This window comes from Sturnus vulgaris, chromosome 10 (genome assembly GCF_052056855.1).
Source record: "Sturnus vulgaris isolate bStuVul1 chromosome 10, bStuVul1.hap1, whole genome shotgun sequence".
Classification (NCBI taxonomy): Eukaryota; Metazoa; Chordata; class Aves; order Passeriformes; family Sturnidae; genus Sturnus; species Sturnus vulgaris.
In genome coordinates this window covers 3,905,647-3,923,192 of record NC_142252.1, presented here as the reverse complement: position 1 = coordinate 3,923,192, position 17,546 = coordinate 3,905,647, and the positions used below count along the sequence as shown (strand labels likewise).

Here is a 17,546-nt window from a genome sequence, read left to right as displayed (position 1 = left end):
GGCAGCTCATTTCACCACATTCCCAGTTCAGTGACATGGCAAGGTGCAGGTTCCCCAGTCAAGCCCAGTCACCACCTCCCTCAGCATCACAATCCACAGCAGAGCTGCCGGTGAGCAAATGCAACACAGCCCACAAAGGACAACTAAAATCTTTTACAGGGCCACACTGTCCTGCTTAATATTCCCAGTCTCCAGCTGAAGAAGGGATTCATCCCTCTCTTTCAAAGATTCAAGTTCGTGTCAGATCAGAATGAACAAAACTACCACCAAGAGCACTCCTGTTTTCCTTGTTCCCCTGGACCGATGACATGCCTGCTGGACAAACACAGCAGCAGATGGCAAGTGCTTCCCAGGGTTTTTCAGCTGCTGGAGAGATGCAGTTCAATGGCCTGGATCAAACACAGCTGCAGAGGGACAGCAATTCCACATTGCCATCTTCAGTAGAAGCAGGACGTGATTCAGATTCTGATGGCAAACACTGTCTGCAACAAAGTGCCACCAAACCCTTACCCTGCTCACCACTCAATACCAGTTTGTCCCCAGTCCTCTCATGAACTTGTGTTTAAAGACATGAGTACAAAAAGGCTACTCCCCCTACAGCCCCATGTTGTACCACCAGGTATTTAGCACATACCTGGTAATTAAACGTGGGTGGAGATCTCCATTACTTTTTTTTTTTTTTTTTCTCACAATTTTACTGTTGAGCCTTGATCTGGACGTGGTGCTTGCAAGGACATTCCTAACCTGAACGTGTGTCAGTCAGCTGTGGTCAGCAAGCAGCACACACGTCTTCAGTCTGCTGCAAACACTTTCTGGTAAAACCTCCCTCACAAAATAAAAACCACAGGCATAATGAAGGCTCTTGTGTTAAGATTTAATAATAATAATAATAATAATAATAATAACAACATTTCAAAAACAACGAGTGCATTGTACACGAGACCTGGTTTCAGTGCTTTCTGTTGACTATTTGCCCTGTGTGTGTCAGTGTACTGAAGACCTGGGGTGTGGTGAGTGGATAAAAAACCCCTCTGGGGACATTTCTGGGAGGAGGGCAGGGGAGAGAGGGCAGCAGCAGGCTCAGAATCGAACGAAGGTGGCGTCGATCTGCCGCACAGTCGGGAGGGCCAGCATGATTTTGCGCCGGTACTGGGGGTCCTTCTGCAAGGGGTTTCGCTCCAGGTAGACAGTCTCCAAATTCTTGGCTCCTTTCAGCTCATCCAGGTCGCTCCAGCTCTCAATGAGGTTGTCATTCATCTGCAGAGCACACACAGGCACGTTTACACCCACAGGTACCCCCCAAAAAAGGAAAGCAGCCGTGGGAGTGTGTCACTGCACCAGGGCACCACGGCTGCACAGGCTCCGTGCTCACACACACCCTGATCCTTCTCACCCTGCAGCCTCGGAGATGAGCTTTGCTGTCTCACATCCCAGGTCTCAGCACTAAACCCAACTCCTCCACGCTGTCCTGGCTGCTGCTCAGATGCTCCACCCATCAGACAGGAGAAACCCTGCAAGGCACCAGGCCAGTCTCTACACCATCTCCTCCTCCACTGTGTATTTATGGGATGGAAATCCTTATATCATCATTTATTTCCACTGTGACATCCATCTTTACTTTCATAACTTCTCAGGAAACATTAAAAAAGGTCACGAACTGACAAGAAAAGCAACATTTTCCTCTCTTCTCTACAGAAATTTCCCTGCAGAAACTGCTCCCACACTCCAGAGGAAATGCCAAGCTCTCTGATTTGGGGTCTTCTCCTGCCTCATTGTTGGCTCAGCAATTGCACACAAAGGAATGAGTGCTTCAGCTGTCCAACATGGAAACAAAGCTGCAAGGTGGCCACATTGTGGCCAGCCCTGAGACAAGGCCACCCTTTGCTTTTGGATACAGAGCCACTGCAGCAATGCCACCTTCAAATAAAATATAAAAAAAACTCATTGGATTGTCTCATTCTGCTACAGGTCATCACAATATTACTTCAGCCAAGTCACTCAACCTTCAGATGTCTCAGTCCCTCCACGGGGCATGTGCCACTGGGAAACTGCTAGAAGATTATCACAGTGTATAGGATTTTGAATTCTGTTTACTTAAGGTATTAAAGGATATTTTTATGTGGCTTCGACTGTGCAGTCAGTGAAAAAAACCCATGAATTGGGAGATACAACACTGGTTTTCATTGAGAATTCTGCCCTCCTCCTTTTCAAACACATCAGTTTGTTTTTTTTAATGTAGTTTTGAAGTGGAACAAAGCCAGGAGGGCATTTTCTGTGCTCATCTAACAGATCTCTGCTCTGACAAAGGACTCTAAACACACTGGTGTTTTTGCAAAGGAATCCAGAAGTTCAGCTCTGGCCTGTCCTTTCAGAACAAGTGCAAAACAGTGCTGACACCTCCTATAAGCAGAGCAACACCAAAGATGAAGACAGAAGAAAATTGCAGGGGGTCAGGACAGGCCCCACACCAGCCACACTGCACTGCCTCACTCTGCTGCCCTAAAGATGCCATGTTAAATGTTCCTTAGAGAGCTCCTTACAGACAGGCATGGCCAGACAACACTGCTGGCTGTCTCCTCAGCCACACTGCAAGGTGAGGAAAATGATCTAAAGAGATCCAGACTCCAGCTGGGTTTCATCTGAAGCTGCTTTCCCTCCTTTTCTCTCAGCATCTGCCCAAGAGTTTAAATAACTCCAAATGACAGACATTATACAGCACAGCTCTTATTCTCAGCCTTGAATGCAGAAACTCTACAAGAGCTAAAGCACATGCCAACTTCATGAACATCTGCTGCTGCTTCTCCATTTTCTCACATGAAGAACATTTGTACACAGCTCCCAAACGTGGCACAGTGCTGATGCTTCAGCACAGGGTATCTCTGAATTTCCTGACCTGACTTAGGAGAGCCAAAAAGCTCAGCAATCCAGGGTGCCAGAAAGAAACAGAAGCAATCCTAAGCTGTTATCTGCCTCACAGCAATGGAACCAGAAGCTGGGTTTGTTTTCTTCATATTTCTAACACCACAAACATACCAACTCTGCTCTGAACAAGCTCTGTGCTTCCCCTGGTATCTGTCATGCTCACTTACAGAAAGAAGAGCTGCAGAAACAGGACATGTGGGGCTGTTTCATAACCATGAGCATGAAGGTAGAGCCCATTTCCTAGGCACAGACAGGCTTCTTACCACTCAGCAAAGCTCTGCAAAGAAATTTTTAGGCTCTTCCCTTTCCCTAGGGGAAACCACCACACACTCTATCCATGCAGACTGTCAAGACCTTAGAACCAGAATTAGAGGAGTTCCCTCCAAGGCAAACATGTCCATATGCTGCCTCTCAGAAGGGTTTCCCTCTCTGTTGCACAGAACACTCTGGGGAACAGCTCTGGCCTGTGCTTACCCAGAACTCCTGCAGCTCTGTTAGATGACTGATATTCTCAATCTTCTTAATTCTGTTGGCTGCAATATCCAGCATTGTGAGTTTGTTCTAGACAAAGCAAACACAAAATTATTAGATCTGATTTCCTTTCATCTTCTCTGTGCCACTTTTTCCAGGCCCAGAGCTAGAAACTGTGAGGAGCAAACACATTATTGCCAGCTGCTCACATTCAGCTCAACTCTTGCTGTCTATATAGAACAAGGAAGATTGTTTTCAATTAAGCTGGGCTACTGACCCCCAGAAGCCATGTGACAAAAATGAAGGCAATTACTGGCTGAATTGTAACTGCTCACTTTTTAGGAGCCCTTGGCTGGCAGTTACCATCCAGCCAGCTTTCCTCAAAGTACATTAAGAGGAGGATTAAAAATAGGATCCAAAGTGTCCCCTTGAGCAAACTCTCTCTTCTTAAATTCTTAACAATTTTAGAAAAACTTTTGCTGGGTGAGAATGAAAATGATACAGGCTTCCATGAAATCCACCCCATCCAAAAAGACAGACATGTAACACTGACAGGAAGGCAAGCTGCCATGGCTGGCCTCTCTTACTCCCAGCTCCAGTTTTGTTCTGTTGGAAAGCACTCATGGTTACCTACAAGCTGCTGTTTGAAAGGCTGCAGCAGCCAGCCAGCTGTGTCCAGGAGCCTTCCCATGGCTGAGGATCAGCCAGGCTACTGCTCCAACCACATCTCCTTTCCCCACACCCCAAAAACAATTCTACTCCAGAATATCTGGAGGATCTTTACCCACACGAGATACTTTAACATATAACAAACACTTGGATATTTGTGGTCTCTCAAGAGACTCAGGAACCTACACCTAACAGGGGAAAAACCAAGGAACAAAAACTTGCAGAAAAGCCACTAACACAAGCAGCTCAGGGCAACAATTGTGCTGCAGAGTCAGCAAAAGCCTGCTCACATTGTTCTCCAGTCCCTCGATGACTTCGATGCCGTTGTGGCTCAGGTACAACTCACGCAGGTTCACCAGGCTCTGCAGCCCCTCAATCTTGGTCAGACGGTTATTCTGGAAGTGTAGCAGCAGTTCAGCACCACTCCAAACAAACCCAAACCCATGGGACTCACTGGGGGACAATCATTTCTCTAAAGTATGGCTGGGAAGGGGAAATAGTCTGCCTGGGCCCATGGTGGAGCCCAGAAACCTGGGAGTTTTGAGTTTTCTGACACTGCCCCCCTGGAGAACACTGCTTTGGACCTGAGGCCTTGCAGAAAGCTTCCAAATTTGAGTGATGGAGTTGAAATCACTGGTGTGTAGTTAGAATAGAAGTGTGTAATTTCACATAGTGAAGGGTTTGGAATTTGGGGTTTTTATAATATAGTTATAGGTATGGGACAAGATGGAGGATTTTGGGTGTTGTCTCTTTCTGTCTTCTTCCTTCCCCACGATTTCAGGCAGTAGTTTCTGGTTGGACAGTGCTGCACTGAGGGTCACTGGAGTTTGGTTATTGGATCAAAAGTATAAATTTTAGAGGTGTTAATTCTCTATTGCACTGTTTAGCTTTAAAGACCTTGTAACCAGCTGGATTCAGCTCCATTTTGCTCACTTTTAGCTGGTAGCTAGAAGTGCTGCAGAACTCTCTGTACTTTAGATAAGATTTAATAAACAACCAAGCCCAAACACGAGAAAATTCATCTCCTTTGTGTTTTCAATCCTGACTCTGAGTGAAGGCAGAAGAAAATGAGGATAAGCCACTGATTAGGTGGTGACCATACCCATTACAGGCCCACACTTATCTTGTGAGCTCAGCTGTTTGATCTCTGCACCACTGATGCATGAGGAAGCTCCATGGGAGTCCCAGTCTCCAGCAAGAATCACACTCTGACCTTCCCATTAAAAAGTTGCAGCCTGAAAGTTTTTGGCCTGGTGTCTTCACAAACAACAGGCCTATGCACAAAAATGGTTCATTTTGTAGGTCTTTACAAATGGGATGGTCAGAGATGAAGTTACATCACCTTAATCACACTGCACTCTGCTGTAGCTAATTCTTTATGTCCTACAGAATAATGGCACATCCAGGTACCACAGCAGGCAGTCAGTGTGCCTTGCTAGCAGCTTTAAGAGACACCAGAATGCACAAGAATTGTGACATGGATAAGAAGGAGACTTGGTGAAAGAAATTAGCTGAGTATCTTTTACTCCACCTTTCAAAAAGGAAGGAGCTTTTCAAAAGCTCATTAAGAACAGGTTGCATTCAGCACAGGCTTGTTCACATTTCTTGCCTCTTCAGTAAGAAGGCAGTGACACTGAGCCACTGCCATTGTAAGGACTACCTGCCACAACATTTCCAATGTTATTGTAACACATTAGGAAACAGTGTTTCAGGAAGGAAGTAGGGGATAACATTCTTTTCCTGTTCTTTCTTCCATAAAAACCAAGCATTTTTTTTACAATTTTATCAGTGTCTATCAATCTCAAGTAGCGTGAAAGGATGAAATAAGACAGCACAAAGAATATCACACTTCTTCCAGTACACAGTTCCAGAGTTTGACTCTAACACTGCAGACCTGCTAATGGGGGGCTTACAGAAAGACTGGAGAAGGATTTTTCATAAATCTCCAAAGGGGAATGGCCTTAAGCTGAAGGAAGGCAGATTTAAATTAAATGTTAGGAAGGAATTCTTCTCTGTGAGGGTGGGGAGGCTGCCCCTGGATCCCTGAAGTGTCCAAGGTGGGAGCTTGGGATGCAACCTAGGATGGTGGAAGGTGTCGTGCCCATTTCAGGGGGGTGGAGCAAGATGGTTTTAAGATTCCTTCTAACCCAGTTCTGGGATTCTGTGATTCAGGAAGAGCTGATCTATCTCACAGGGTGGTTCATGTCACCAAGGCTTTTCAGAACACAGCCAGTACCTGTATACTGAGCACAGTCAGGTTCGTCAGTGCATCCAGGTTCTGGAGCTTGGTGATTTTATTCTTCCCAAGGAACAGACTGTCAAGATTAGCCAAAGTGTCAATGTTTTCAATTACCTGTGAAACGACCAGAGGAGACAGTGTCATTGCAAAATTCCACCTGGTAGATGTGGCTGTCACTTTGTAGCCACATTTTACCCATGTGGTGTATCCTGGGTAGAAGATACTCATTTGTGAAGCAAAAAAAAAAAAAATCTGTCCCTAGTGAATGGAAACAGAATCTGGGAAGAAAATACACAATTTGTAAATTTAGTCCTGCACTTCAGTGACTGCATAACACAGAGGCAAAGTTGTTCAGCTTCTCTGCCATAAGCAAAGTTAACTGTGTCACAGGTATGTGTGTTAAAAGATTTAACTACTGGCTATACAGTCATGCTTCTGGCAGAACACACCCACACCAGTCTAAGTGATGCACACTTTTTAAATACACATGCTACTGCCAGAATACACTGTACCAGTCTGGCTGGAGCTCAGCCTTCAGGAAGAGAAAATAAGGATCCTTGTGAAGCATCAGGGATATTACAAAGGAAGAGAGAAAGCAGGAACAGAAGAGTAGAAAAAAAGGGAAAAGGGTAAGATTACAAAAGGCTCCTGCAAGTAAAAGGAAACACTTTTATTTCACAGGGAAAAGCCTTTGAATTAAAAAACCAAGATGACAAGGATTTTACAACCAGACTGCAGCTCACAGTAAAACAGTAATATGGACACAGACACAGCCAGAGCTCTGTGTCTGTGCTCTGGCTGAGCACACATGCTTCTTGCATGCCAAAATTTCAAATTAGCAGTGCTGGGGAGCCAGGCCACTGAGTCCTAGCACCACTTGGTTTACTCTGTGTGTGTGTGTGTTTACCTGTGCATGTAATAACATAAGGAAGAAGAAGATGGACACTCAGGAAAGGTATGAAGCTTTTCAACCTCTATCCCACAACTGCCAGAAGACTGAACACAGGGTTAATCAGCTCAAATTTGCATGCACCCCCTCTTCTAGACTATGGACTTAGTCCTGTTTTGACCTTGCAAGAAAAATTATAGATTTCTTGCTCATTGGCAGCCTCTCCAGCCCTGAGGAGGAAATACTGATGATTTAGTACAGAGAGGAATGGAACAGATGGACATGAGGGGACAAAAACCTAAGAACAAGTAAAGAAATGCTTACATTACAGCTGCCTCAGTCCAACTTTAAGAAAAAAGCATTAAATATGTCAGCTCAAGCATAAAATTCTGCTCCCCAAAAGAAACAGAGCAAAAAGTGCTGGGTCATGAGGGATTCCAAGCACTCTGAGAGGTGTGAGTGTGCAGGAACAGCCCTGCTGCAGCAGCTTTAATGCACAGGGGAGAAGTCAATCAGGCACCCCAGAGCCAAGAACACTGCCTGCAGAGTCCACAGGCTTGTACCCTAAAGAGTTAAGGATATGTCCAGCTGTAAAGCATGCAGCCAAGCCACCCTACACCAAGAGAAAACTAGCCCTGGAGTTCAGGTACCCCCAGGCAGCATGAGATTTCTTTGTGCCAAGCCAAGTCACAAGTTACTTGCTCCAATAAAGCAATTGGAAGCATAGAACACTGCTGTTTGAAGAAGTCAGAATAAAATTAACAGATAAACTAAAATCAAGTAATTTAAGAAGCTTGTGTTACCCATACAGTGACAATTTTGGTGGTTTTTTGTTTGTTCTGTTAACATGCTCAGGCTCAACACTGAGAAAACACACATAAAATAAATCTAACCTCATGGTTAAAAAGATTTTCCTTGGCTTGACAACATTATTGACAATGCACTGCCTAAGTATCAATTCAGAAATGTAGCTGGATTTCTTTTTTTCCCAGATGATAATGATGCTTAGATACAGAATACAGTACAGTTCTGCTTAACCCAACTTTTGTAATGTAAGGATCAGTGTGCTGAGCCTGCTCTGCTTCTGAAAAAAGCCAAGTGCTTCTCTCTCTCCATAACTCCTGTTGCCCCATCCTATGCAAACTCTACAGTTCCTCACCCCTCATCTGACCTGGCTGATGTTCTCACACTCTAGATTTATTCCCCTAAATAATTCCATTTCCAAAGCAGAAATTCCTGGAAAACAATTCAGTCCAGTTTAGCTTTAGGAGCAAATGAAAACTTTTCCTCTTCAAAAAAGCAGCACATATTTCTGCCTTAGAAAGCTGTTTTTAATGGCTGAAGTTTCCTTCTTTTCTACAGAAACAAATGTTCTTCCACAAGTCCTGAGATAAAAAGGACAAACAGATACTTTCCTGATCTCCTCTTTCAGCATAACAAGTAAATTCTCAAAGACTATAGATGGGCAACACCAACTTACACCACATTGATTGAAATGCACTTGTCTTTCATAGGTATCTTCTAAAGAGCATGTAATTAAAAAGCTTTTTAAAAAAAGCTCATTTTTGTGTTGTCTGTCTGACCAGTTCTCTTATGAACTGGACAAATACAGAGACTCACATGTTAGGCACAAGAGAGACTACTTGTAACTGCAATCCTGTAAGTGGCACAGATTTTAAACTGAAAAAGTTACAAACTGCACAATAAAACCCAAAAGTAATCAGCAGTACAGTGCCAACTTTTAGGATTTAAAGGTATTTTAGAGCAAGGCCTCAAGCAAATCTTTTTCCTAAACAAGACTGACTGCCATAGCAGGCTGTCAATTGCACCAGCAAATCAAATTTATTTTACTTTCAATAGGTTTCATGGACTCAGCAGAAGTCTGCAGAAAGGTAAGAGAAAACAATTGCTAGTTTTGATAGGCTTGGCTCTCTAGCAGGAAGAAACCATCACCTGCAAAAGGAAACACACAGGGGATATAGGAGTTCATCAAAAACAAAAATTCACATGGGGTGATTTAACAGCCAGGCACTAAAGCATGATGAAAGTCTCCAGCATGCACAGCAATAAGCACAGTGGATGATTGGAACAATAAAAAATAACAAAATTGCAAATCCAATCAATGCAGTGCACTTTCAGAAAATGCCAGTATCACACCAAAGAGCTGAAATCTCTCCAGCCAACATCTCACAGAGCAAACCTACCCGAATTCGGTTGGACCCCAACTCTAACATCTGTAGCATCTGCAAGCTGCTCAAATTCTCAATTTTGCTGATTTTGTTGTTGACAAGGAAGAGTTTTTTAAGTTGGGTAAGTCGATCTAGTCCTTCAATGTGTCTCAGAACATTAAAGGAGATGTCCAGGACCCTGGGGGAAAACAAACCAAAGATCTCATCAGTCCATCAGGCATGGATGATTCTGAAAGAGGCACTTGTAAATTGGTGGGGAATCTCCCTGTTTGCAGAGATCAAGCCTTTGCTAGTCCTTGAAGCTAAAGTCATGAATGCAATTTCTTTTTATCAAAAAATACAGCAAATAAAACTTTCAAATACTTCTGAAGTGTGTTAGCAAAAAAAAAAAAAAAAAAAAAAAAAAAAAAATCATCTGCCACATGCAGAACACAGCCATTATTTTGGCCAGCCATGGAGCAGCCATGGTGGGAGGAAGCCAATCTGCATTTTCCTTGGGAAAGGTACCTGCCTGCAAGATCTGCCCCTGACAGGATCATGTCAAGGGCTCCCCTGGGCAGGCAGCAGTTGTGATGGTGAGAAGTGGGCCAGTCCTGCCCCAGTGGGAACAGTTTTGAAATGCACCTCCAGAGTGATCCAGGCAAGTGCCAGAAACTCATAAACTTGGAAGGGTACTCCCTCCCTAACACTCTTCAAAAAAAAAAAACAAAAAAACCTTACATGAAATCTCTTATCATTTTTGCAGGAATAAAAGCCTGTTATACAGAGCTCTTGCTGCAAGAGCAAAGGGGGGCTGAGAGCTCCCACATCTGGGTGGAAGTTACAACCACCTGCCATTCTCATTGCCTTACACAGCACAGGTTTCATTTCCAGCTGCCTGTCCCTGGGAAGCTCCAGGATAATGAAACCAGTTCACTGCAGAGGTTAAATATCAATAGAGAATAGACATTAGCCTTCACAGAGCACCAAAATAAATTCTGAGAGAAGCCTGGGTGATAAACACAAGTACAGCATGAGTAACACAGTGAGTAGCAAAACACCCCAAACCCAATCCTGGTGATTCCCCTGGACTCACTCAAGGTCCACCAGAGACTCCAAGTTCTCAATCTTCCGAATTTGATTGTCATAGAGATCCAGTTCCCTCAAGGTCTGCAACTGCTCCAGGTTTTCAATGTGCTTAATCAAATTCTGACGGAGACATAGAGTCTGATTGTTGAGGAAAAGTTGAAAAAGAAACAGGAAAATGGATATGAAGGATTGCATGTAATGCCTTTTGGCTTACACACAAAAAGCTGTGTGTGAGGGTTTCCCCATTAAGTTTTGCTGGGAATTTGTTGGGTTTTGTTTGTTTGTTTTTAAAATACAATCTTTTCTTGGTATACTCCAATTCTACACAAGGAAATATTTTCAACCACAATGGTCAGACACAGTAACAGCAGCCCAGAGAGGGTACATAATCTCCATCCTTGGAAATACTCAAAAGCTTAACTGAAGAAGCCTTAAGCAACACATTCTAACTGGGCCTGCTTTGAGGGCTTTACTGGAGACCTCCAGAGATCCTTTCCCATCCATGTTATTCTATGTTCAATCTGCTGTGCTAGTCCAGAATGTGCCCTGATGCACTGGCTCTCATTCACTTCCAAAACAAACTTGCAAAATCCCATGATTTTTATTACTGCTTGTCAAATAGGTAAACACCACCTCCTTCAGCTAAAAATGAAGCAAATTCACTAAATCTCAGCCAAAAAAAGACTCTCTATCTGTCCTCTTACAGGTTAGATATACAAAATCCCAAATTCCAAGAGGCATTCTCTATTCCTCAGGACTGTTACCTTCACTTTCTTGAGCACCTCAAATCCTTCAATCTTCCCAATTCGGAAATGATTCAAGTCAACATCCTTAAAGAGAAATGGAGGGTTTTAGCAGTTGTTTCAAAAACAATCCAGTTTTTAAAGATCAGCCTGGTACTTTGGTCTAAGGAAATGATAGTCTTACAAAATGTGTAGCTCATTAAAACTTCCCTTCAAAGAGCATTCATAAAATGGTTTTGGCACATGATTTTACCACCACAAGTGAGACACAAGGCCTAAACCTGTCAACTGCAAATGCAGTATCTGCAAAATGCAAAAGCCCTTTCCTGAGTTTGAACATTACCAACATTAAAAATCTCCAGAAATGTATTGAGAAAAATTCTGGCCTAAATAAAGTTTTGCATGAAGTTCTCTTACCTACTTTGCTGGGAATACAAGTTGCAGTTTCCAGTTCCAGGCCTCAGATGAGCAAGAATGACTGACAGTTTGAATAACCAGTGGTTCTGTCAACGTTAATTCTGCACTGGCAATCAGTTGAGGCACTTCTCATCTGTGCTGTTCAGCCCCAGATGCTCCAGGTTTGAAAGTCAAAGACAAACAGAGCACTTCCCCACCCCAGCTCAAACCCTTTGCTGCTAACGGGCTCACAGGGTTGCTGATGCCAAGGCACTGGGCTGGGTAAGTCACTCTGCCTGTTCCAAACCACAGGGCTCACAGCAGCTAACAGCTCATTGAACAAACTCTCTGAAGCTCCCAGCCCAGAAATATCTCTTGCAGCACAGGCACACTTTCAGTGCATCTATGATTAATTTAAAATTCTAAAGTACTAACAAAATGTTTCAGCTAGTGATGAAAAATAAAACACCTCTACTTCTAGTCTAAAGGCACTGAATCAGTTCTGGGAAGGATCACAGTAGCCAGCAGCTTCAGAAGAATTAGATCTTTTAATAAGCTTGCATTACTTGCCTTTGCCTACCTTTGCTTCCTGCTGTATAAAGCCTGTAAGGACAAAAATGTGCCTTTACCTCAGCTTCTGGGTCCAGGCTAATAGTCTCCATGTCCACTGGTGTCTCTGCTTCTCCTGCAGGAGAAGCAAACACATTATGAACTTCTGTTCCAGACAGCCAAAGGCAGGATAACAGCCAACATCCAGAGAGCAAATGCTCCTCAGGAGAAGAAACAACATCAGAGGCACAGTTCAGACATTCTGCTTCATTAAAACCACGTCAGCTCGTTACAGCAAACAACTTTAACAGCAGCATTTCATGCTCAGATGCAAAAACCACACAGATCAGCACCTTGCCCGACCTGCCTGTGTGGCTGCTGAAAACTGCAGGCTCAAGAGTGGGCAGGATGCCTTTCCTTCACACCTAGGGCCATCATCCCTTTGAAGATGCCCCATCCAAAGTCTGTGCTCCTCTGAAAACGTAATAAAACCCTGCCAAGAAGGAATTGTAACTGTCTAATGAGATGACCAGGAATGGTCAAGCATCTCAACAATCCCCCCCTTCAGGGGTTTTTTATTAATACTTCCACTTTATGTCACTGTTGTGAACACTTTTGCATTGATCTCCCTTTCTTTGTTTGGCTGAACTCTTTACTATGCCAGACAACACTGTTTATGCCACTGCATGAATTTCTTTGGGAAATGCTTTTATAGCTCTGGAAAACACCCCAGCATTTGCTGTGCTTCTACCACAGCACACGAGGGAGGAAAATTTACTGGAGAAATCATGCTGAATAATTCATGCCCATTCCCATTTGCTGGAGATGGTATGCTGGTTGCATCAATTTCTGAAGAAAAACAAAGTCTAATTCAGCTTTGCAAAACTGACACACCACACGCAAGATTTTTCTACTTCATGTGCAAAGCTTCTCTGGGTGCTACCAGAAACTCAAGCAACTTTAACTACAGTCACATCCCAAAGGCTTTGCACTATCTCCTGCATGTATGCAAGATCATTCCCTTAACCCAGCAGCAGTGACTATTTTCACAGCCCAGCATGGTTACAATCCCTGTAAATGTCAAGTGCTCCTATTTAATGAGAGTTTCTCCTGCTAATGCTTGGCCTTGTAAGTAGCAGTGCAGGCACAAACAGTACCAGCATCACCATTTTTAATGTTACCATCCAACTCCAAGGGTTTGGTAGCCCACAGATCATCACCAACCTTCCTGTATTTGGGCTGTTGCTCTTGACTGGACATTTAAACAGGAAAGAGACTCATTGAATTGAGTCACAGAAGACTGAAAAAGCAATCTTTTTTTTTTTTTTTTTTTTTTTTAAATAGCAGAAATTAGCAGGAAGCAGAAATTATATTTTGGGAATGCAAAAGGAGCTGGCAGTCGTGGGGATGTTGAACAGCAAGACAGAAATGCCACCAAAAATTGACACACATACGTGTGCCTGTCAGCAATTAGCAGTGAGCAACGCCTGCTTTTGCTTATTTTAATTCCATATCAGGAGCTCTGCACTTCAGCATGGGAGTGGGATACCCCACCCTGCTGCTATCAAGGCTTTACCTCTTTGACCTATTGCTTGGGTGCAAAGACTGGCAGTGAGAAGTGCTCCAAGCCAAACAAGCAGCCTTGCTGAATTTACAGCCCACAGGAACAGTGCCCAGGTTTGGAACAACAGTTATTTGAGATATCACACGAGAAAATCCAAATTATGCCCCTTTTATTGAGTCATACTGGCAGTAACTTAATGTGCATGGTGAAGGAATATTTTGTTTCAAGTCCTTTGAGATTTTTAAAGTTGTCCAACAGTAAAGCCAATCATGCACTTGGTAAAAAAAAAAATCTTCAGCAAAAAACCCTTTTTATCCAAGTAAACAAAAAATTGTTTGACTTCGTTTGGCTAGCAAGCTTGAATATCTTAATTTATAAATATTTGATTTAGGTAATGTGTTAAATACGCTGTTCTGGGGCCTGTCAAAGGGTAGCTCCTCTTAATTTTGACATATGGCTTTGAGAGACCACTCATGATAGCCAGTGTGGAAAACAGCACTCAAATCCAAAGGGGCAAAACCAAATCCTAGAGGATATACATTGAATTCACTAAAATAGAAGAAATGTAGAACTGAACACACAGGCATTGCTGTTGCCAACATGAAACCAACTGTTATGAAGTCTGTGCACTGTGTATGAAGCATGCAGCAGACTGAGGGAGATGGGGATCTGGTATCAGCTGTAAATCAGTACTGGCATGAAAATGTTAAAATACATTTTCTCTCAAAGGACAGAAAAAGAAAACTAAAGGGAAAGAGAAAGAAGAGAAAAATGATTCTAGCACATTTACAGTCACTTATATGTTGTTTTATTTATGAACTGACTGGATATAAAAAAATATCTTAAACTGACTCTCCTACAAGCACTTTACAGCCAGGACTGCAATTTCCCTTGCAAATTGCTTTACTCCACACTTCTCAAAAGGAAAAAAAATCATCACTCTGGCAGTAAAGTTTCCTAAGTGAATTTTTGTGTAACCTATGCCTGCAAGCCACGTGCCTTTGCAGAGGTGGAAAAAAATTCCACCATTCAGAAAACTCAAATTCCACAGTGGGAACAGTCATTACTGAGTTATGTAAGTTCACAGTACCACAAGCTTTTCAATCAACAAGAAGCCTAACTACACTTGTTAAGTGCATATGCATGAAGAATATTATAAATAGCTCAGTTATAAGCTTTCTAACCAGAGGCTCTATTCCTCAGAGAATTAGCTAAATTATGAATTTGAAATTGCAGCTGCTCAAGCTCTTTCTACTTAAGATCTTCTGTGAAAAAAATGTGGAAAACTCATCATTTTCCTTTCAGCTGAGAAAGTCAAAGCTGGCCGTGGAAACTATCTTGAATGTTCAAAAATTATTCCTCTGCTTGGTTCCTGCCCCACTTTTCTGAATGCTTACAGTTTGGAAAAAGTAACAATACAGTCATTATATTAAACAGTACACAAATGTAATTCAGCAAACAAATCTGAATGTGTTTTTCTTGCTTTCACTAAAGTACATTACTTCTGAATTTCCTTTCATAGAATTCCCAGGGGAACAATGTGCAAAATATAACCTCCACCACCCAGCTAAATCATGCCAGCTGAGCAAACACTCAAAGGTTCCAGGCGTGCAAAGGAAAGCTCTGTCTGCTCTGCATGCTTCTATCAATTACACAGTTTGCAAAGCCATGGCCAGCCTATGGAAGAGCTTTTCTTTATTAATATTTAGGGGGTTTAAATTATCAGCAACAAATTAGACTTACATAGAGTGCATTTAGTTATGAGAAGTAAAATTCTAGTAACTTAGTAATTTAGTACGTTGAAAAATACGTTGGCAAATCCCAATGGGCAAGGTTAAGACAAGGAGGGACCCACTATAAGAACTAAAATTTGTTTCATTATTTCCCTTCAAGTATCCCAATAATAATAACATGGACATCTCTGTCACAAGAATGATGTTACACCTCAGATTACACCAAAAGCTCGGCTCAAATCACCACACAGGGTCTGCAGAAATGGATCTGCTCTGATAAGTTCCATGAAAATCACTGAAAACCCTTCCATCAAATATTTACAGGCTTTAAAGTCTGTCTGATTTCTATCCCACGTTCTCACACAAACCATGAGATCAGTAGGAAAAGTTTAAGTCCAAGAGAATTCAGAGATATAATTTTGAGATGTTTTTTAAATTAAAACAATTAAATGGACGAGTTCCTTCAATCCATCTAGAAATAGTTTTTGTTGCCTTCCAAAGGAACCTGGCAATTCTTTATGCAAAAAACTACATAAACTAAGGTAGAATTATGAAGAGCTCCTCATAATAACTTCTAGCGAAAATTTCCAGCATCTTTCCACATGAAGTTTCTAAATTTCCATAAAAGCAAAATATGAATAAACACGGTTTGCATTGTGACATCAAATATTTCAAAGAGAAACAAGGGAAAAAAAAATCAAAGGTCTAATACTAGTGGTTCCATAAAAAGCAGGCAACTTTATTCTAGCAAGGATAACACTACAATTTATTGAAATCTCAAGAAGAAGGCTCTAGGGCAGATTGCCATGGATACCCAGCCAGGAGGAGCACACACAAGGGGCTGCTGCAGGCTGTGCACACGCGGCCGGGACTCCTGGAGGCAGTGCTGAGGCTGACACGGTACCTGCGGAGTTCTCGCCGTTCTGCTCATCCCGCAGGCTCTGCTGGCTGAGCTCTGTCACCAAGCGAACCGCCTGCTTCCTCCCCTCCTCGTCTCCCGACTCCTCCGACTCGATCTTCTTATCAACTGCACAAGACACAGAAAGGCAGAATTAGGTTTTTTTTTCCAGCAGCGGGGCACAGGGGAGGAGCAGCAAGTAGATAAAATAACCAGGATTCACATAAACGACTACGCAGTTAGTAGAAATCCTAAGTTAACTAAATGAAAGGTTTAGTCTTAAATAAAAGGCCTCTTACCCCTTGTTTCTACTTTGATTTTGGATGCACTTTTTCCTCCCATCACATCTTCCTAAAACCAACAATCTGGGAAGAAGACTGGAGGAAAAAGGAAATTTCTTAGATCAATGAAGTGCAATTCCAAAGATTACGGAAATGGAATTAGAACTATTACATTTTAAGAGCTTTTAGAAAAAAAAATCAGTATCATGTACAATAGTACCAATGACACGAAGTGAAGGCACCAATAAAAAATCCTCGCAGATAAAAGTAACCGTCTCCCCAGACAACCTGCCAGATCCCTTCACGTTCGCCGAGCCACAGCTCCGGTGGCCACCCTGAGCCTGAACCAGAAGCTCCTCGCTGGATCCCCCTCAGTATTTGCTCTCCTTTCACCGGGGGACTAAGGAAAACCAGCGCCATCCAGAAGGTTTCTTTCTTATCTTTATTTTTTACGTCACGGCTATCTCCACAACCCCACTCCTTCTCCTTCAAACACACGGAGCCCCCGAGCATCACGCCACGCGGTAACACACACCGGACCCCCGACAGGGCCTGGCCCCCTGACCAGTGGCCCTTAGGCTGGACACACGGGGGCTGCACGACCGCGGAGGGCCCACGAGCCCCCCCGGGGCACAGCTGGCAGCCACACCGCCCGGAGGCAGCGCTCGAGCAGCCGGCCGCGCCACCCCGACCCCCGCATCCTCCGCGGCAGCCCCGGCGGGCTCTCACCCTCCATCATCTCCTGCGGCCCCGCTCCGCTCTCCGCCGCCATATCGCTCCTCCTCCCACCGCCCCTTCCGGAAACTGCCTCCGCCGCCGCCGCAGCCAATCAGAGCCCGGCGCTGCCGCCGCGCCGCAGCCAATCGCCCGCAGTTGGCGCGCCCAGGAGGCGGGGCAGCTCCCCGCCCACTGCCCCACGCGCACGCGCGCCGGCT

General features: G+C 43.6%; 1 protein-coding gene across 2 annotated transcripts; it reads right to left on the bottom strand.

The window, feature by feature from the left end:
• Positions 1-853: 853 nt before the first annotated feature.
• On the bottom strand, positions 854-17,464 carry PPP1R7 (protein phosphatase 1 regulatory subunit 7). Of its 2 annotated transcripts, XM_014870369.2 has the most exons (11): positions 17,341-17,450; positions 16,630-16,707; positions 16,337-16,459; positions 12,216-12,271; positions 11,212-11,277; positions 10,455-10,585; positions 9,395-9,557; positions 6,299-6,415; positions 4,353-4,457; positions 3,397-3,483; positions 854-1,257 (listed from the first exon to the last, which is right to left on the bottom strand). In XM_014870369.2, the coding sequence occupies exons 2-11, from the start codon at positions 16,670-16,672 to the stop codon at positions 1,081-1,083; spliced, it is 1,068 nt and encodes a 355-aa protein (XP_014725855.1). In that variant the 5' UTR covers positions 16,673-16,707; positions 17,341-17,450; the 3' UTR covers positions 854-1,080. The 2 variants fall into 2 exon arrangements, with proteins under 2 accessions (XP_014725855.1, XP_088026722.1); XM_088170596.1 differs by lacking the exon at positions 16,630-16,707 and having other exon boundaries at positions 17,341-17,464.
• Positions 17,465-17,546: the final 82 nt, after the last annotated feature.